Below are 20,761 nucleotides of genomic sequence, written 5' to 3'. Positions count from 1 at the left end.
GTGTATGGGACGGTGTGGAGGGAGCTTCACTCTGTGTCTGACCCCGGGAGTGTGTGATGGGACAGTGTGGAGGGAGTTTCACTCTGTGTCTGACCCCGGGAGTGTGTGATGGGACGGTGTGGAGGGAGTTTCACTCTGTGTCTGACGCTGGGTGGGTGTGGTGAGCCGAGCCTTTTCTCTGTCCGTTGACAGGAAGTTACTAAACAGCCAGGGTTGTGACCTTTGGTCTCTGCCGGTCCTGGGCGGGTTTGCTCTGCCAGTGGGCGCTGGCCGACTGCCCGGTGTCGTGACACCCTCCCTTTCTGTCCCTTTCTCCCGTACCACCCCACCCCTCCACTCTAGTGATGTTAAGGAGGCTTCTGGGCCCACCCCACTGGACGCAGCGAGTGAGGGAGGTGGAGGTGCCCCGGGACCCGGAGGGGCGGCTGGAGCTGTGCCTGCAGGGCGGGGCCGAGAACGGGCGTCTGCTGACCTTGGCTGCCGCCCCTGTGCCGGGCACGGGAAGATCCCGCGGTGGCGAGCTGCTGCTGGAAGTGAATGGCGCCCCCGTGGCCGGGCTGACCCTCCGTGATGCCCTCGACCTCCTGGAGCAGCTGGAGGGCCCGGTGCACATCAAGACCGTCCCGCCAGGTGGGCCCCCGTGCCGGGGTGGGGGTGGGAGGCCGCGCTGGGTGCATCTGCATGGGGGTCGGGGGGAGTCACCGTCTGGGACGGGGGGGCGTGTGGGGAGTCTACATCTAGGACGGGGAGCAGAGTCGCTGTCTGGGAGAAGCGCAGACGGGAGCCTGTCTGCAGGGGTGGGGGGTAGTCTTGGTCTCTCTCTGGGACGGGGGAGTTCGGTTGTCTGGGAGTGAGGGGAAGGGAGTCGCAGAGGATAGAGCCGCTATCTCAGGGCTGTGGAGACCCGGGTTTGATCCCCACCCTCTCTCTGTTTGTGTGCATGTGTGTTTGTGTCCACATCCATAACACATCGGAGCAGAACGAGGCCACTCGGCCCATCGGGTCTGCACTGCCTTTCCATCATGGGTGATATATTATCCCTCTCAATCCCATTCTCCCTGCCTTCTCCCTGTAACTTTTGACACTCTGACTGATCAAGAACCTATCAACCTCTGCTTTAAATATCCCCAATGACTTGGCCTTCATTGCTGTCTTGTGGCAACGAATTCCACAGATTCACCACCCTCTGGCTAAAGAAATTCCTCCTCTTCTCTGTTCTAAAGGGATGTCCTTGTTTTCTGAGGCTGTGTCCTCTGGTCCTAGGCTCCCCCACTGGAGGAAACATCCTCTCCATCTAGGCCTTTCAGGATTCAATAGGTTTCAATGAGATCCCCACCCCGCCATATTTCTAAACTCCAGCGAGTACAGGCCCAGAGCCATCAAATGCTCCCTCCCCATATGGAAGATAAGAGCAAGGATGTAATGCTGAGGCTTCATAATGCACTGCTCAGACTGCTCTTAGAGTATTGAGAGCAGTTTTGGGCCTCTTATTTAAGAGGGGATGCTCTGGCATTGAAGACCGTTCATGAGAAGTATCCCAGGAATGAAAGGGTTAACTAATGCAGAGCATTTCGTGACTCTAGGCCTGTTTATTAGAATGGCGGGGATTTTAATGGAAACCTATCAAATATTAAAAGGCCTCGGTGGAGTGGACTTGGAGAGGATGTTTCCTGTGGTGGTGAAGTCTCGGACCAGAGGGCACAGCCTCAGAATAGAGGGACGTGCTGCTTCAGAACAGAGGTGGGGAGGAATTTCCTCAGTCAGACGGTGGTGGAATCACAGGCGGCTGTGACTGGGTGTATTTAATGCGGAGGTTGAGTGAAGTTTAATTAGGATGTCAAATGTCACGAGGAGAAGGCAGGGAGAATGGGGTTAAGAGGAATAATAAGTCAGCCGTGATGGAATGGCGGGGCAGACCCGATGGGCCGAGTGGCCTAATTCTGCTCCTGTGTGCTATGGTCTTGTGTGGGTGTATGTTAACCCTTTCACTCCCAGGATCATCCTGCTGAACCTCCTCTGCACCCTCTCCGGTGTCAGCACGTCCTTTCTTGGACAAGGGGCGCAAACGTGCGCGTGTGTGTGTGTACAATCTCCCTTTAACCCCGTGGGTTCTCTCCCCTCCCACTCCCACCTCCCGGTCGCTCTGGTTCCCTCCGTGTCCCAATGAAAGTGCAGAATCAAGTTTCCTGCCCCAGTGTGTGTGAGAGATGGGGAGAATCTGGGGAGGGTGGAGTAGTTGGAAATCTGGAGGTGGGGGTGGAAATGGGCTGAAGAGGCCCGTCTCCTCCAGGAGTCTCCAGACCCTTGGGACGCGGCAGCAGGGGTAGATGGTGGAGGGAGTTGGGGGGAGAGGTGAGTGCGCGAGGCTGACGTCTCTCCCCTGTCGCCCTCTCCACCACCCCGCCCCCAAGGCTCGCAGCTGAACGCGGACCTGAGGCACTTCCTGAAGCAGGCCTTCGCACCGGGCACGGCGGACAGCGAGCTCCAGGAGACCATCCGGCGGAACCTCTCCCTCCGTGCCATGCCGTGTGAGTCCGCCACCTCCACAGTGCTCCCCTCCTCGCCGCGCATCCCTCCCCAGCACTTCCACCCTCCCTCCTCGCTGCCCTGCCACTGTGTTCCCTCCGCCCCATCGCTGCCTCGGCGCCGGGCCCTGTGAGCCCTTCGCTCCCCACTCACTGCCCCTCCCACATCGCTCCCCACTCACTGCCCCTCCCACATCGCTCCCCCCTCACTGCCCCCCCACATCACTCCCCCCTCATCGGCCCTCCCACATTGCTCCCCCCTCGTCACCCCTCCCACATTGCTCTCCCCTCGTCACCCCTCCCACATTTCTCCCCCCTCGTCGGCCCTCCCATATCGCTCCCCCTTCGTCGGCCCTCCCACATTGCTCCCCCCTTGTCACCCCTTCCACATTGCTCCCCCCTCACTGCCCCTCCCACATCGCTCCCCCCTCGTCGGCCCTCCCACATTTCTCCCCCCTCGTTGGCCCTCCCATATCGCTCCCCCTTCATCGGCCCTCCCACATTGCTCCCCCCTTGTCACCCCTTCCACATTGCTCCCCCCTCACTGCCCCTCCCACATTGCTCCCCCCTCATTGCCCCCCCGTCGCCCCCCCACATTTCTCCCCCCTCGTCACCCTGCCCACATTGCTACCCCCTCACCGCGCCTCCCACATCGCTCCCCCTCATCACCCCTCCCACATTGCTCCCCCCTCACTGCCCCTCTGACATCGCTCTCACCTCACCGCCCCTCCCACATTGCTCCCCCCTCGTCGGCCCTCCCACATTGCTCCCCTCTCACCGCCCCTCCCACATCGCTCCGCCCTCATCGCCTCCCCCGTCCCCCCCACATTGCTCGCCCCTCATCGTCCCTCCCACATCGCTCCCCCCTCGTTGCCCTCTCACATCGCTCCCCCCTCGGCGCCCCTCTCACATCGTTCCCCCCTCGTCGTCCCTCCCACATCGCTCCCCCCTCGTCATCCCTTCCACATCGCTCCCCTCTCACCGCCCCTCCCACATTGCTCCCTCCTCATTGCCCCTCGCAACTGCACAGACATCCCTCCTCACTCCCGCATCATCACTGCCCCTCCCCAATCACTCCACACTGACCGTCTGCCCTCAGTTCCTCCTCGCCTCTCTTCCCTCGGCATGAGGTGCCCTCCTCTCTCTCTCCCACAGCACAACCTCCTCACCTCTTCAAAACCATTTGGCCGCCCCCCCCACCCCACCCCGCTGTCCTTACTGAACCTTCCTCTTCACCACCACTGCCACAGCGCCGAGCTATCTCCTCGTATCCCGACTGGAATCTTGGCTCCCATTCCCACAGGCACGACGCGGGTCCCCCGGGAGGGGGAGGTGCCGGACGAGGACTATCACTTCATCACCCCCTCCGAGTTCCAGGCCCTCGACCGAGCTGGCGGTCTGTTGGAGAGCAGCAGGTTCAATGGTATGTTTGTCTGTGTGTGAAAACCCCCCCCCCCACCCCAATTCCCTCATCCTCATCTCTTATAACACACTTCCTGTCTCTGTAACCCCCTCCTTGTCTCCAATAGCCCCTCTCTCTCCTACACTCCTCCCTGTCTCCATTACCCCCTCCATCCTCTACTCCCCTCCATCTCTATTACCCCCTACTCCTACACCCCTCCCTCCCCTATATTCCTCCCCATCTCTGTGACTCCTCCCTCCCCTATACTCCTCCCCGTTTCTGTGACCCCTTCCCTCTCCTACGCCCCTCCCCGTCTCTGTCGCCCCTCCCCTCCCTCCAACCCACCTCTTTTCTGAATGAACCCCTCCCTTCCATACACCCCTCCCCTTCTCTGTGACTTGTCCTACACTACGCCCCACCCGCTTCCATCACCCTCCTTCCACGTCTCTGTGAACTCTCCTCCCTTCCCTTCAATCCTGCCCCTCCACCATTCATCTGCCTGGGCTCTGTGCTCCGGAAGTTCCTGCACAAATCCCCCACACAACTTCCTCTCTATAAAATGCTTTATAAACCTAACCTGTTTCTCTGACCTTCAAGTCACTCAACTGCCTGTGCTGAGAATGGGTAATGAGAGAGCTTAATGGGAGACGCGCTCTGTGTCTGACCCCGGGAGTGTGTGATGGGACGGTGTGGAGGGAGCTTCACTCTGTGTCTGACCCCGGGAGTGTGTGATGGGACGGTGTGGAGGGAGTTTCACTCTGTGTCTGACCCCGGGAGTGTGTGATGGGACGGTGTGGAGGGAGCTTCACTCTGTGTCTGACCCCAGGAGTGTGTGATGGGACGGTGTGGAGGGAGCTTCACTCTGTGTCTGACCCCGGGAGTGTGTGATGGGACTGTGTGGAGGGAGTTTCACTCTGTGTCTGACCCCAGGAATATGTGATGGGGTAGTGCAGATGGTGATGTGGTCTGACGGGATTTTCTCTCTAATGCTCTATCCTTCTGTCCTAGGGAACTACTATGGGACCTCAGTGCCCCCCTTGGTGCCCATTGACCAATCTCTGAGCGTGGACTTGACCCAGCTGAGATATGCCCAGCGCACCAGGTCCCTGGTGAACCTGGAGAAGGAGTCCGGCCGAGCAGGAGGGGTCGTGGAGACCAGGGGTGAGGGGCTCAGAGCTGGGAAGGGGAGTGCACCCACTTCCTTAATGTCCCCTGTGGGATCTCACGGAGAATGGTTACAGGGGAGGGCAGTCAGTCAGGGAAAAGTGCCTGGATGTGGGCAATGACGTTGGGGAGGTGGGGTGCCGAGTCTGGGCTGGGTTGAAGAGAGCTTCGGTGAGTAGGCAAAGAGTTTTGTTTGCGGTGGAGGGGGTGCATTTGGGGAGGTGGGGGTGTGGTAGGAAAAGGGTGTGAAATGGGGTAAGTTTTCGAGGGGAGGGTGAAGGCGATAGCTTTGGATGGGAGGGAGCAGGGAAAATTTCAGATGGAGGGAAGGGACATAGTTTCGGGTGAGAGATGGGTGGGGAGAGTTTCGCAGGGCAGGGGAAGGTGTAGAGTTGTGGACGGGAGGGGAGCAGCAAGAATTTCCGACGGGGGCAAGGGCAATAGTTTTAGGTGAGTTTCAGACAGAAGTGGACGTGGGAGAGTTTTGGACAGGAGGGGAAGGGGAATAGTTTTGGGTGAGGGTGGGGAGAGTTTTGGACAGGAGGGGAGCAGGGAGAATTTCTGAAGGCAGGGAAAGGGGGAGAGTTTTTGACGGGAGGGGAAGGGGAATAGTTTTGGGTGAGGGTGGGGAGAGTTTTGGAGGGGAGGGGAGCAGGAAGAGTTGGATGGGAGGGGAAGGGGAGAACCTCAGACGGGAGGGCAAGGGGTGGGGTTTCAGTGGGAGGGGAGCTGGCAGAGTTTTGGGTGAGAGGTGGGGGTAGAGATTTGGGTGAAGGGTGGGGCGCGGGGAGAGTTTTGGACAGGAGCAGTTTTGGGTGGGGGGAGAATTTCAAATGGGAGGGGAAGGGGTAGTTTTGTGGGAGGGAGGATGGGAGACACCCAGGGGTTAAGAAATTTATGGGGCTTGAAGTGTCTAATACTAAAAGATGTGTATTTAAGGTGTGAGGGTGGAAAATTCAAACGAGATGTGTCACAGGTAGAGCAGTGGGTGCCTGGAATTCGCAGCCAGGGGAGGTGGTGGAGACAGATGCAATTGATGTTTAAGTGTCTGTTGCAGAAGTGCATGGAATTGGGGGGATATGGACTGCAGGCAAATTAGTTTAATTTGACATCATGTTTAGCACAGACAGAGTTGTCCAAATGGCCTGTTCCTGCACTGTACTGGTCTGTATTCTATTACTCAGTACGGTGAACATACATTGTAATGAACAGCACAAGGAGAAGAGCAATTACTTATAGCAGGGGTCCCCAACCTTTTTTGCACCGCGGACCGGTTTAATATTGACCATATTCTTGTGGACCGGCTGACCAGGGTGGGTGGCGGTTGTTCAAGTAGGGTTAAACTCACCTCAACATGTCTTTTACTTTCTCACTCCTAAATAAGGGACAAAAGTAGCAGTCAAATCCCAGGACACTTTACCCCAGGAAAAACTACCATGACCATGAAGCCTTGCGCGGGCACCCGTTTGCGCATGCGTGACGTGCACATGACGCGTACATGCCGATTTTTTTCCCACAAATCGGTTTTGCCTTCATCTTCCCGACTATACTGTACATACTTTATTTCTACTTTATATAGGCTGTGTATTTATCATATCATTCCTGCTTCTACTATATGTTAGTGTTATTTGATATGATTTGTTAGGTTATTTTTTGGGTCTGGGAACACTGAAAAATTTTTCCCATATAGGTTAATGGTAATTGCTTCTTCGCTTTACGCCATTTCGGCACGGAAGGTTTCATAGGAACGCTCTACTTTAGCGGGGGAAATACGGGACAAGGGCGGTCCTGTATGGGACTAACCAATTTAGCCCAATATACGGGATGTCCTGGCAAATACGGGACAGTTGGCAACCCTATGTTCAAGTTGAACAGTGCGTGACAGGGAATGAGGAAAGGTGCAGCTGACTCGTATCGTTTCCTCGCGGCCCGGTAGCACATGCTTTGCGGCCCGGTGGTTGGGGGCCGCTGACTTATAGAGAGAGGGAGAGAGTGTGCGGGGATGGAGACAGAAGGAGAGGCAGAGTGACAGAGAGAGATTCAGGGAAAATGGGGAGAAAGAGACGGGCAGATAGATCAAGGGAGACGGGGAGTGAGGAAGAGAGGGTCAGGGAGTGAGAGATGGAGCAAGAGAGACAGGGAGTCACAGGCAGGGAGAAAGGAAGAGACGGCTGGGGTGGGGGGGCAAAGAGAATCAGACAGACAGATGGGGACGGAGTGAGGGAGAGAGAGTTGGGGAGTGAGAGATGGATAGAGAATTGGGACAAGAGAGAAGGGAGAGATGGAGGGAGAAAAAGAGACAGAGTTGGTGGAGGGGGAAGAGAAGATGAGAAAGATGGGGATTCTAAGAGAGGCAGGGAGTGAGAGAGAGATGCGGGGAGTGTGTGGGAGAGAGAGCGATGGGGAGTGTGTGATTGAGAGAGAAAAGGAAAGGTGGGGAGTGTGAGAGAGTGCTGGAAAGATACGGAGAGCAAGATTATCGAGTTCTGCCATTCTTAGGAACAGACTTGTGTGTATGTTTGGAGTTTGAAATTTATGGATTTATGCGGCTCGGTGGTATGTAAGTGAGTCCGTCAGTGGGACAATTGATCCAGGAAGGGGTGTATGAGGGGCTTTTGGGGGTTGATATGGGATTGGTCTGCAGTTGGACTAATGCCAGGTGCTCCGATCCCCCACACCTAGGGGCTGGCAGTGGCGAGCAGGGAAGAGAACCCGGACACACACCTCGCCCGGCCAACGTGAACGAGGGTCCCACGCTGGAGACAGGGAGAGAGGAGCTCACCGGTACAGGTGGGACGTTGGAGGAGAGCAGAGGCACCGCGGCTGGAACAGCTTACGGTGTGGAGTATGTACAATGCCCGTACATGCGCGCCACGGCACTGACGCACCACTCAGCATGACGCTCCTCGCGGTGACGCCGACGCAGTCCGTGCCCCACCCCGCGTCTCCGATGTGCCCCCTCGCCGCGACTCCAACAGGCCCTGTGACACTCTGATGCACCCTCCACTCTGCAGTCTAAGAACGACATGCCCCACGTCCCTGCACGTGACACTGGAGCGCTCCCCGCCGCTCACCATGACCCCGAGGCGCCGCGTTCCCCTCGCTGCACGATGTAATCTTTCTCTTGTTTGTATTCCAGGCCCCATAACTCCGAGAGGATGGGTTCCAGTGTGAAGGGTGAGTGTCTTCGCCTCTGGGATCTCCCACTGCCTCTCCTACACTTCCTCCCCTCTCCCACTGCCTCTCCTACACTTCCTCCCTTGTCCCTTCTGCTGGAGGGTCCTACACACCAGACACAAAATGATCTGCAGATGCTGGGATTGAAGCAACACTCACAACACGCTGGAGGAACTCAACTCATCGTTTCCACTGATGCTGCCCGACCTGCTGAGTTCCTCCAGCGTGTTGTGAGTGCTGCACACCAGACGTTGACCGTTGTTCTCCCTCCCTAGCCGCTTCCTGACTGGCTGAAACTTTTGGACCGTTCCCTGTTCCTTCCTCGGGTTCGCTCTCTCAGATAGCAGAGGGAGTGAGGGCGAGGGGACTGAGAGGGGAAGGGCTGGGTGTGGGTAGGCACTATCCCTCAGGCTGGCACTTGGCTTGGGCTCAGTTCCAGTCCCAGGGGTTCGGGACGTTCTCCAGCTCTTCGTCTGAACACTGTCATTTCCAACCCTCTCTCAAAATCAACCCCCTCTCTCCTGCCGGCCTACCATCTCTTCCTCATTACTCTGCCTCCCCCTACCCCCACTGCCCTCCACACCATCCACCTCCTCCCCCTTTCCACCCCTCTCCCCCTCTCCTCCCCTCCACACTCCTCCCTCCTCCCCACCTCCTCTCCTCTCCTCTTCCTGCCTTCCATCCCTCTCCCCATCCCCCTCTTTCTCCTACTCCCTCACCCCACCTCCTCCCCGCCTCCTTCATCCCCCACCTCCTTTCCCCCACTCTTCTCTTCCACAACCTCCCTTGCCTACGCCCTCAACCTCGCACCTTCTCCGTTCATTCCCTCTTCCTCCTTCCCCACAGATGCCCCGTCTCCCACCGACGTCTCCCACATGCCTGGGCACTCCGTCTTCACCACCGTCACCAAGACCAACCACACCTTCGGCTTCACCATCGCCGGCGGCAACCGCCGCTCCGAGCTGCTGCAGATCGTCAGCGTGGCACCTGGGGGCCCAGCCGACCGGAACGCTGACCTGCGCATCTGTGAGTCGAGGCCTAGTGCTGGTTGGTGGGGTGTTGGGGTGGCGGTGAGTGGGCGGATTCCTATATCCAGACCTGGGAATGAAGAGCACAGTGAGTGGGTCCAAACTTCCCAGCCTTCATTTCCAGAGGGAAGCTGTCCAAGGCACGGACCACAGGGCCGTCTGTAATTCTTCCCTGGACTGTACTACTGGCTGGCTGAGGTCGGAGGTGGGGTGGTGGGGGGTGATGGGACCATCTAAATGCAGCAGGTCCATGGGTGGGAGCACCTGAGGAGCTGTCTGTCTGTTGATAATTCCATCTCCTGAGACGCCAATTGACTTGCTGGGCTTTTCCTGACACTACGGAGCTTCCCTGTTTTGTCTCAGGTTCTTGAATGTCTGCAGGATTTTGGCTTTAATGACTAGCTGGGGACAATTCAGCCCAGTGGGTCCCTACTAGCCCTTCTGCTCAGGCCAGAAGTCACACAGCAGTGATACAGGCCCTTCGTGAAGGTCTCCATATGGTCCTCGGGGTCTCCCGTGGTCCTCCAGATCTGCCGTGGCTCTCCAGGTTGGTGGCCCCACATGCCGATAGGACGGTGGAGAGAGCATTGCCTTTATTGTGTTCAAGTGTTGCACCTCTTTAAAAAAAAAACTCTGGTGAGGCCACATCTGGATTATTTCCTGCTGTTCCAGTCGCCCCCATAGAGGAAGGATCTTGAGGCTCCGGAGAGGGTGCAGAGGAGGTTCACCAGGATGCTGCCTGGATTAGAGGGCGTGAGCTATAAGGAGAGGTTGGACAAACTGAGGTTGTTTTCTCTGGAGCGGCTGAGGCCGAGGGGAGACCCGAGAGAGGTTTGCAAGGTTACGAGAGATACAGAGAGCTTTTTTCCCTTTTGCAAAGTATCTAATACCGGAGGGATTGCATTTAAGGAGAGAGGGGGAAGTCCAGAAGAGATGTGTGGGACAAGATTTTTCTTTTATACCGAGAGGCTGGTGCTTGGAATATGCTGCGAGAGGTGGTGGTGGAACCAGATACGATAGAAGCATTTAAGAGGCCCTTAGGCAGGAGAATGTGCGGAGAATGGAGAATGATGGGCATTGAGAAGGCAGACAGGGTTAGGTGTTCGTGATTTAAAACAAAGAACAGCACACCTCTTTCCTTTAGTTACAAGTTTAGTTAGTTAGGCTCATCATTGGGGGCCGAATGGCCTGTTGCTGTACTTACACTCAGTGGCCACTGTATCAGCTACACCTGCTCGGAAAAGCAAATACCTGATCAACCAGTCATGTGGCAGCAGCTCGATGCAAAAGACTAGCAGAATTAGGGCATTTGATCCATCGAGCCTGCTCTGCCATTCAATCATGATCGACCCTTTCCCCCCTTCCTCAACCCCACTCCCCGGCCTTCTCCCTGTCACCTTCGATGCCGTGTCCAATCAAGAACCTATCAATCTCTGCCTTAAATACACCCAACGACCCCCCGGCCTCCACAGCTGCCCGTGGTAACAAATTCCACAAATTCACCACCTTTGGGCTGAAGAGATTTCTCCACATCTCTGTTTTAAATGGACACCCCTCTATCCTGAGGCTGTGCCCTCTTGTCCTAGACTCCCCCACCATGGGAAGCATCCTTCCACAGCTGCTCTGTCCAGCCTTTCAACGTTCGAAAGGTTTCTATAAGATCTCCCCTCATCCTTCTAAATTTCAGTGAGTACAGACCCACAGCCGTCAAACATTTCTCGTATGATAACCCTTTCATTCCTGGAATCTTCCTTGTGTACGTCCTCTGGACCCTCTCCAATGCCAGTACATCTTTTCTTTGATGAGGAGCCCAAAACTGCTCATAATACTCAAGGTGAGGCCTCGCCAGTGCCTTATAAAGCCTCAGCATCACATCCTTGCGCTTGTATTTGAGATCTCTTGAAATGAATGCTAACATTGCATTTGCCTTCCTCACCAATGACTCTACCTGCAAGTTAACCTTTAGGGTTAAGTCCCTCCGCATCTCAGGAGTTACCCAATAACGTGGCCACTAGTGTATCTGTTCTATGTAACTCAGTGAAGTTTCCCACCTAAGCAAGTCCCACATGCCCGTGTTTGGCCAATATCCTTCCAGATGCATTTGCCTGTAAGCACCTCCCTCATACGTTCCCACAAGCTGTTCCTCCTCCCCCCCCCCAACACTCCCATCCTGACGGAACATCGAAAGCGTGCAAACAGCCACCAAGTTTCAGGGAAGTAGAGAATTCCGTAAACATGGGGAAATTCAGAATTTCCTATCTTTATGATTTGCTGCTCCTTTGTGATGTTTCTTCGGGAGATGCCGACTGTGCAGAAGTTTCAATCTTCTCTCTGGGGGGAGTTTAGTGAGGCCCTCTCTCATTGTCCCCCTCTGTGATCTCTGTTGCCCTCCCACTCTTCGGCCATGTCCTCACTACCACAGCCAGGTGTCCTTCTGGGGAACTTGTCTTTGCTGGCATCTTGTTCCTACAAACTGATCCCATGAATACTGTGTGGCCCCTCGGCCAGCCTCAGGGTCGCTCGGCTCACTGTCGTCTAGGGAAACAGCCCTCGGCCCCGCCAAACTGGGTAATTAGTTTGTGTGGATGCTGTGTGATGTACCCCACCCCGCCCAGATAACAGACAATACACCAGATACGATTAAATGATTTACAGTTTATAGATACTACTGGAACTATATAATTAATAGAGAATAAAATATAAAAGGAAAATAAAAGGCGCCACACTTATCAAAGTTCAATCTCTTCGTGCACAAACAGTTGGAGCTCAGAACCCTTCTTCTTCACCCTGCGACCCCTCAGACCACCTCGACCGGCCGCCTGGGACCAACAATGGTGGTCGACCAGACGCTCCATGCGAGTCCGTCTCCGTCTTCTCTCCTCGCTCGGGGTACAACCCCATTAGTGGACTCACAGCACCTGGTCCATCCTCTGTCTCTCTCTCTCTCTCCCGCCTTCTTCCCCCAAACCCCGCACATACAATATCTTACAGACCCACCAAAAGCATAACAACTATCCCAATTGGTTCATTCGTCCTCTTATCAATAGATAATCCAAAACAAGCTACTAGTGGGAGGACTTTCTCAGCAGTTAACATAACAAAGAAGCCCTTTCAATTATAACATAACAAAGAAGCCATTTTAATTAGACTATGCAGTGACATAAAAAAAAGAAACCCCCTTTACACTTGATTTCTCCTTCTGGTAAAAAAACATTCCTTCCCCCTCCCCTCTTCTATATATCACTCTGGCCTCTAACCTCTTCTCCTCCCCCTGGGTCCCCTCCTCCTTCCCTTTCTCCTCTGATCTACTCTCCTCTCCTTTAGATTTCTTCCTGTCCAGCCTTTACCTTTCCCACCCACCTGGCCTCACCTATCACCTTCTAGCCATCCTCCTTCCCCTTCCCCCCACCCTTTTTATTCTCGTGTCTTCCCCCTTCATTTCTGGTCCTGATGAAACGTCGACTGTTTATTCATTTCCGTAGATGCTGCCTGACCTACTGAGTTCCTCTTGCATTTTGCGAGCGTTGCTTTCAGTTTTCGGCATTTGCCGAAAGTCCCCTGTTCAGCGAAACGTCCCCTCCATGGATGCTGCCTGACCTGCTGAGTTCTCCCAGCATTTTTGTGTGTTACTACAGTATTCTGGATGGTGCTTCTTGTTGCCCGGGACAACAGCAGTTTGTTTTTTAAAAACAGTGACCCAAAATTCTTCACCCGTAGGAATCGCTGCCCACGTGATGAATAGACTGGGGTAGTGAAGGTTGCGTTTGGGCCTGCTGGCCTTTTTTACTCAGGGCATTGTGCTTACAGAGAACGGTTGGGTCTCACTTTCAGCTTCCACCGTGGGTTAGCAGCCTTACGAACGGAGCTGAATGTGTAAGACTCTCCCTGCCAGTACATAGCCCCTCCAGCAGCAAGCCTCACGTAAGCCCTGCCAAACTAGACATGTCACAACAACTGTTTTGAAACCAAAAATAGCGACTTTACGGAGGTGTGTAAGACCATGAGGGGCACGGATAGATTAAATGCACACAGTCTTTTCCCCGCAGGGCTGGGGAATCGAGAACCAGAGGGCACGAGTTTAAGGGGAGAGGGGAGAGATTTGTTAGGAACCTGAGGGGCAACTTTATGACCCAGAAGATGGTCAGATGGTCCACCCAGCGTCACCGACAGAGCAGAGGCTGGAAATCCAAAGCCACGCACGTGCAAACACGCATGATGCTGGAGGAGCTCAGCGGGTCAGGAAATGAATAGACAGTCGACGTTTCGGGCTGAGACTCTTCTTGGGGATCTGTCAGCTTCTTTAGATCTGACACCCAATGTCCCCTGTTGGGTTTATTTTTGTAGATTTAGAGATCCAGCACGGTTCTGGCCCAACAATCCCGAGCCACCCAATTAGCCCCATGTGACCGATGAACCTAGGATCCCGTACGACTTTGGAATGTGGGAGGAAACCAGAGCACCCGGAGGAAACCCGCGTGGTCGCGGGGAGAACGCACAAACGCCGTACAGACGGCAGCGGGAATTGGACCCGGGTCACCGGCACTGCGAAGCACCCCGCTAGTCGCCCGCCGCTCCACTGTGCTGCCGGGGAGGCTGTTAGGTTGATGAGGGTGTTGTGGCCGGGCCTTGAGGGAGTGAGTTACGAGGAGAGGCCGAGTAGGCTAGGGCAGGGGACCGAGAGGTGATCTTACTGAGCTGGGGGAAAACCACGAGGGGAACCCATCTACTCTTACTCTCCAAAATCGGGGAGTCAAGAACTTGAGTGGACAGGTTTAAGGTGAGAGGGTAAATGTACCGAGCTGCCGGAGGAAGTGGCTGAGGCAGGTACATGAACAAGATTTAAAAGACACTCAGACAGGTGTGTTGAGAGGAAAGGTTTAAAGCAGGAGTCCCCTTCTGGGGTTGGCGGACCCCTCGGTTAATGGTGGGGAGTCCATGGCACAAAGAGAGATTGGGAATCCTGGTCTTGAGGGGTGCGGGCAAATGTGATGAAATGAGAGGGGAGCTGCGGTCAGCAGGGGAAAGTTGAGCCGAATGGCCTGTTTCCCTGCCGTATGACGAAGGCCCACCCTTGTCAAAACCCCTTGGAGTCAACTGGTGGGCGGAGACATTGTGGGCAGGGGCGAAGTGGACGAGGGTGAGGCGAAGTCAAGGGTGGGGGCCAGGGCAGATGTGGGCGGGGCAGGTGTAGAAGGTGGGAGAAAGGGCCGTCATTGGCTGAAGGGGCGGGACCTGGACAGTCAATGGTGGGGCCAGTATTGGACTGGGATGGTGTTGGGGGTGGGACCAGATAAGGGGTGTGGCCAGGCTGGATGGACAGGGTGGAAGCAGACTGGGGGTGGGGCTAAACTGAAATGGGTGGAGCAAAATCGGAAGAGGTGGGGGAGGGGCAACTGAAAATAGGGAGGATCCTTACATGGGCGGGGCCCTAACTCTGTTCTCCTATTGGCTGGCAGACGACGTGATCGTGGCCATCGGCGGGGCCTCGGTGCTGGGCTCCACGCACGGCCAGGTGGTGAGGCTGTTCCAGGGGGTGGCCGAGGGCCAGCCGGTGGGGCTCCACCTGAGGCGGGGCTTCCCCCCGCTCTACGACGTGGAGCCGCGGCTGCTGTCGGAGGCCAAGGCCCGGGCCGCCCGAGCCTGCGGGCCTGGCCCCCAGTACACCCTGCTGCCCCTCGCCGTCATGCAGAGCCCCGCCGGACCTGGCTTCGCGGTGTCGTGGGGTGAGGACGGCGAGGCCCGGGTGTCGGCCGTCAGCGACTGGCGCTGCTGCCCGGACTTGCGGGAGGGCGACGTCATCGTGCGGGTGAACGGGCAGCGGGTGCGCGGTCTGAGCGAGGCGCAGCTGGAGCAGGTGCTGGTGACGCACACCCGGGCCGGGGACACCATCCTGCTGGTGCGGAGGGCAGGTGAGTGTCGGCAGCCGGATGCGCCACTCCTGTTCCCACCCCCGTCAGCCTCTGTGACTGCACCTCATCCAGGGACCTGCCCTCGTGCCCCCACTGCCAAACTGGCTCAGTTCTGCTGAATCCATCCCCAGAGTGGCCCCACTTGCATGAACCTGTGATCCCCACCCAACTCCTCTCAACGTTAACCTCATGCTGACTTGTGTCCCAAGAAATCCTGCTTCAAATGTCCTCATCTATTACCTCCCTCCCTGATCCTAACCTACAACTCCCTCCCTCTCCCTACACACCCTACCCCTCCCTTTCTCCCTCTCCCCTCTCTCTCCCCCCACCCCGCTCTCTATCTAACCCCCTCTCCCATCCTCTTCTTCCCACTTTTTCCCTCCCCCACTCCCCTCTCTCCTGTTTCCTGCTCTCCCCCACCCTGCCCCCTTTCCATACTCTTCCCCCAATCTCCCCCCACTCTGCCCTCTCGATCCCCACTCTCCCCACTCTGCCACGTCTTGTTCCAGCTATCTCTCTCCTCTCCTCTTCTTGCTTTCTTTCAAAACTCCTGCCCCCTGCCCCAAGCTCCGCGGCTGGGTGGAAGGCTGTGGTCTTGTGGCGTGTCGGGCTCCAGGCAAGGCTCCCCTGAAGTTCCTCCTCTCCTCCCGCAGTAATGGATGCTGGGGATGGCCCAGGACTCTCTCCGGATTCGGTTCGATGCTCGGCCGATGGTTCCGCACAACCTGCGCTCGTCTTCTCAGAGCCAGGGGCCGGAGATGGAGGTGCTGAGGGAGTGGGCGGAGGCAGGCAAGTGGGACGGGAGCTCCCCAGTGCCGACACCATGGGGCAGCCGCCCAGAGACACTGCCCCCCGGCGAGATGAGGAGGGGTCCCGGCTCTTCACCTCCTCCATGGAAGCAGTAATCTGGGATGATTTGTTAATAGGTGAGGAGAGAGGTAAGCGCAGTGCGATGGGTGTGGGATGGGAACGGGACATTGGGATTAGTTTGGGGACTGACACAGGGCTGTGGGGAGAGAGTGGGACAGTGGGATTAGTTTGGGGACTGACACAGGGCTGTGGGGAGAGAGTGGGACAGTGGGATTAGTTTGGGGACTGACACAGGGCTGTGGGGAGAGAGTGGGACAGTGGGATTAGTTTGGGGACAGACACAAGGCTCTGGAGAGAGTGGGACAGTGGGATTAGTTTGGGGACTGATACAGGGCTGTGGGGAGAGAGTGGGACAGTGGGATTAGTTTGGGGACTGACACAGGGCTGTGGGGAGAGAGTAGGACAGTGGGATTAGTTTGGGGACTGACACAGGGTCCTGGCTGCTGGTGTGAGGCTCCTCTGTAGATTCCCGGGCCACTGAGCTGTGTTGGGATCTGGGTCATGAGTATGTATACTGGGATGCCTTGTACTCCTACTGGGAGATTGGTTCAGACGAGTTCCAGGGCCAGGGACACTGTGGACTGGGCTGCAGACAGCATTCCCAACACTCAGAACTATGTTCTCGTGAGTGGAAACTGTACTCAGAGAGAGTGATCCTCGGAAACGTAAGATCTCTGTGGTCATGGAATGACGGGGTATGAGGAAGGGCAAGTGAGGTGACCTACTCATTTTAAAGTTACGACAGGAATCATTACAGTTGTTACACCATCAGAGTCAGACGCAGAGTGAAGCTCCCTCCACACCGTTCCATCACACACTCCCGGGGTCAGACACAGAGTGAAGCTCCCTCTACACCGTCCCATCACACACTCCCGGGGTCAGACACAGAGTGAAGCTCCCTCCACACCGTCCCATCACACACTCCCGGGGTCAGACACAGAGTGAAGCTCCCTCCACACCATCCCATCACACACTCCCCGGGTCAGACACAGAGTGAATCTCCCTCCACACTGTCCCATCACACACTCCCAGGGTCAGACATAGAATGAAGCTCCCTCCACACCGTCCCATCACACACTCCCGGGGTCAGACACAGAGTGAATCTCCCTCCACACCGTCCCATCACACACTCCCGGGGTCAGACACAGAGTGAAGCTCCCTCCACACCGTCCCATCATACACTCCCGGGGTCAGACACAGGGTGAAGCTCCCTCCACACCATCCCATCACACACTCCCGGGGTCAGACACAGAGTGAAGCTCCCTCCACAACGTCCCATCACTCACACCCGGGGTCAAACAGAGTGAACCTTCCTCCACACTGTCCCATCACACACACCCGGGGTCAGACACAGAGAGGAGCTGTGCTGACTGAGCTGGATAAAGTTCGTGGAATACTTTGGAAGTGGCACTAAAAGTCTCTTGGACAACTGAGTGAGTGACGGCGCTGGTGTGGAAGCTCGGTGTGGAGTTTTACTGCCGGTTTGGACTGAGTTTGTTGGCAGCTGCTAACTGCGTAGCTCCCAGCTGCGGCCGCTGGCAACTCGCCAGGAAGCCGGTTCGCTCCAAAACCGGAGGCAAACGCCGTCTTTCCCCCCCATTGACATTGGGGCAACGTTCCTCCTCCTTTATCTCCTTGATTTTCGTCCGGTGTTGGAGCCGGAGCATCTGAAAGGACGTTTCGACCTCTCCCGGCCTGGGTCTCTGCAAGTCCGACGGAGCCTTTCCTGGCGCCGAGCCAGTGAGGAACTGTCGACTGCAAACTTTCCCGGCCAGTTACTCGTTTCGCTCCAGGACCTCTAATCGACACCGCTGTAAAATTTCGCGGACTGGAAACAGCGTCAGCATGCTGGACCGGTCTCCAGGGAGTCGCGGGCCTTCGGGGAGTTCCGCAAGAGCGGCTGCCTCCCCGGCCTCGGACAACGCCCTGTTTCGGTCGGTGAAGGTGGAACGCGGGGTGCAATGTATTTTGCGCCCTGGAATGACACTAGAAAAGTGTACGGAGGCAATGGAAGACCTTGTGGGGAAAGGTGGTATTCTGGCCACCGAGAAGGAGTTCGGAAAGGTGGTGTTCTATCTGGCGAATGAAGAGCTAGTGCACCGGGCCCTAAGCAGGGGAGTCACGGTGGACAACATCTTTTTACCTATGGAGCTGGTGACGGCCCCCACGCAACGTATCGTGCTTGGGCATGTTAAGCCTTTCATTCCAAATGAGGACCTGCTTCCCCCACTGGCCCGTTTAGGGCAAGTAAGGTCGGAGATCACTGCCATCCGACACAAATTTAAGAGACGCACCCTCCGCACCGTAATCTCTTTCCGGCGTCAGGTATTCATGCAGCTGGAAAGGGAGGACGATGTTGAGGGCCGGTTTACTGTCCGGCACAAGGGAGTAGATTATCAGTTGTACTGGAGCTCCGAGCGCCCACGGTGCCACGCGTGCAGGGAGGTGGGGCACTTTCGGAGGGACTGTCCTACCACCCGGAACCTGAGGGAGCCCACTTCGGGCACCAGTGCCCCAGCTACCTCTGCCCCTGATCCTACTCCTGCGCCTGCATCTGACCCTGCCCCTGCTCCTGACCCTGCCCCTGCCCCTGACCCTGCCCCTGATCCTGCCCCAGCCCCTCACCCTGCCCCTACCCCTGTCCCTACTCCTACGGTTGGGTCGGTCCTTGCTCCTCTCCCTGTGGTTCAGGTGGGGGACGGGGTGGAGTCTGTGCGGAGTAAGAAGGCAAAGGGGAAATCCAAACACAGTAAGAAGCCGGCCTTTGAGGCCGCAGAGCTCACGCCCATTTCGCCTGAAGTGGAGCGTGGGGCTCGGGGAGGTGCGCAAGCAGACGGGGCGATGGAAACAGAAAGCGCCGCCCCATCGGTGAAGCCTGCACCTGTGTGCTCCTCCAGCGTGAAGAGGAGAAGGGAACGTTCTCGCAAGAGGGCAGGGGAATGTAGATGTGGGGGAGTCCCAGGAAGAGGTGGGAGTCCGGGCGGATGTTAGTTCGAAACCTGAGTCCTCAGATGTAGCCACCAGTCCTGGGGTAGATGGTGTGGTTGTGCAAAAAGCTTGTGATAGCCCTGTTTGCACAAATGAGGCAGCCCTGGAGGCTTCCACCCAGGACCTACAAGTCAGCGCCTCTCTGGAGGCAAGTGATTCGAATAGTGTAAAGAGGAGACGAGACAAAGCTCTCTCACTCTCAGCACCAGGCTGCTTGTGAATCTCTTGGACCAAAGGTGCCGGGTTCCCCTTCATACCTGCCCCCTGGGGAGGATGATATTCTGTGCACGTCGACCCCAGCAATAAATGACTTGCAGGGAGTCCCTGGGGATTGTCCCTCCACTGTCGCAAATGTGGATGAGGCTGATGCGACGGTGGAGCAGGCAGGTAAGAGCGAGGTGCCCGCTGCGCGGTGTGGGTCACAGGCGCAGCCATCTATTGGAACATGCGGGGAGGACGATGGGGAATCTGTCTGCAGTGACGGGTTGGAGGGGGACTCCTTCGATAGTGAAACAATGGACATCCTCACCCCTCCTGAGAAATCCCCATTGATACCTGTAGAGGAAATTAAGCATTTCATTCTCACCTCTGAGGGTGCCAAGCACCGGCCTCAGCTAGCCTCGCTTCGCTGGCCCAGCATGCCGAGGCTGGTGAGGTCCCTGCGAGTCATCCTCGGACGAAAGGGGAAGGGAAAGAGGAATGCGGTGTCGGGGAACGACAGACGGCAACTAAAATCTTTCCTAGATGACCTAGTAAGGGACATCAAAGGGAGAAGCAGCCTCGCTCCAACGGGGGATGGCGGGTCACAGGGTGTTGCTGGTACCGCTCGAGCCCGGAAGGCAAAAAGTATTCTTGCTTTTTTTCGGGACAGTGTGGTGGAGGGCGCCTCCGCTCTCACCGGGATGGGTACGCTGCCGAGGCCTAGTGTGCTCCTGACATGAAACTTACCATAGCGAGTCTAAATGTAAACGGCAGCAGGGGTCCTCTTCGCAGGCATAACAATCTCTCAGTCCTCAGGGATGGGCGGTATACGGTGAGTTTCCTGCAGGAAACCCATACCATCCCTGTGGACGAGTCTGCTTGGCTCCTGGAGTGGCAGGGCGGGGTCTACATGAGCCACCTCAGCTCCATTTCTAGCGGGGTGGCGATCCTGTTGGCCCCGACCTTCCAGCCAGTAATTGAAAGGGTACAAAGCGTTGTGCCCGGCCGTCTGCTCCACCTGGCTGTGCGCCTGGATGGCGTACCATTGCATTTTATCAATGCGTATGCTCCCAGGCGCGGTGTGATGCAGACGCGCCTACTCTGCCAGCTGTCTACCCTGCTGAGCTCCATCGATCCTGGGGACTGCGTCATCCTCGGGGGAGACTTCAATTGCACCCTCGAGACGGAGGACCGTTCGGGCCTCCAACGTGACCCAGCATCAGCAAAAAAGTTAAAGGAGCTAGTCGGCTCCTTTGACTTGGTGGACAGCTGGCGGAATCTTCACCCTGACTCTAGCGCCTTCTCGAGAGGATCTAGAGAGGGAGGTTCCCGGAGAGACCGCCTGTATATCTCTTGGGCTCACGTCCCCCGCGTGTCGGCGTCCTCCATGCGGCCAGTGTCGTGCTCGGATCATCACCTTGTGTGGATGGAACTTATTCCACTACACCCTCAGGCGGGATCCGGGTATTGGCATTTTAACAACCGGCTGCTGGAGGA

General features: G+C 56.6%; 1 protein-coding gene across 1 annotated transcript in view; it reads left to right on the top strand.

Moving 5' to 3' along the window:
- LOC134338753 (membrane-associated guanylate kinase, WW and PDZ domain-containing protein 2-like) overlaps window positions 1-20,761 on the top strand; it is a 63,582-nt gene that overhangs the window by 6,054 nt on the left and 36,767 nt on the right. The window contains exons 2-10 of the mRNA XM_063034798.1: window positions 343-630; window positions 2,412-2,528; window positions 3,829-3,948; window positions 4,936-5,088; window positions 7,774-7,936; window positions 8,231-8,268; window positions 9,115-9,294; window positions 14,753-15,205; window positions 15,859-16,143. Coding sequence (XP_062890868.1) covers window positions 345-630; window positions 2,412-2,528; window positions 3,829-3,948; window positions 4,936-5,088; window positions 7,774-7,936; window positions 8,231-8,268; window positions 9,115-9,294; window positions 14,753-15,205; window positions 15,859-16,143 — 1,795 coding nt within the window. The 5' untranslated portion in view covers window positions 343-344. The remainder of the gene's footprint in view (window positions 1-342; window positions 631-2,411; window positions 2,529-3,828; window positions 3,949-4,935; window positions 5,089-7,773; window positions 7,937-8,230; window positions 8,269-9,114; window positions 9,295-14,752; window positions 15,206-15,858; window positions 16,144-20,761) is intronic.

Source organism: Mobula hypostoma, chromosome 28 (assembly GCF_963921235.1).
Source record: "Mobula hypostoma chromosome 28, sMobHyp1.1, whole genome shotgun sequence".
NCBI lineage: Eukaryota > Metazoa > Chordata > Chondrichthyes > Myliobatiformes > Myliobatidae > Mobula > Mobula hypostoma.
Note: the sequence above shows the minus strand (reverse complement) of the source record. Positions and strands in the feature narration are given on the sequence as shown.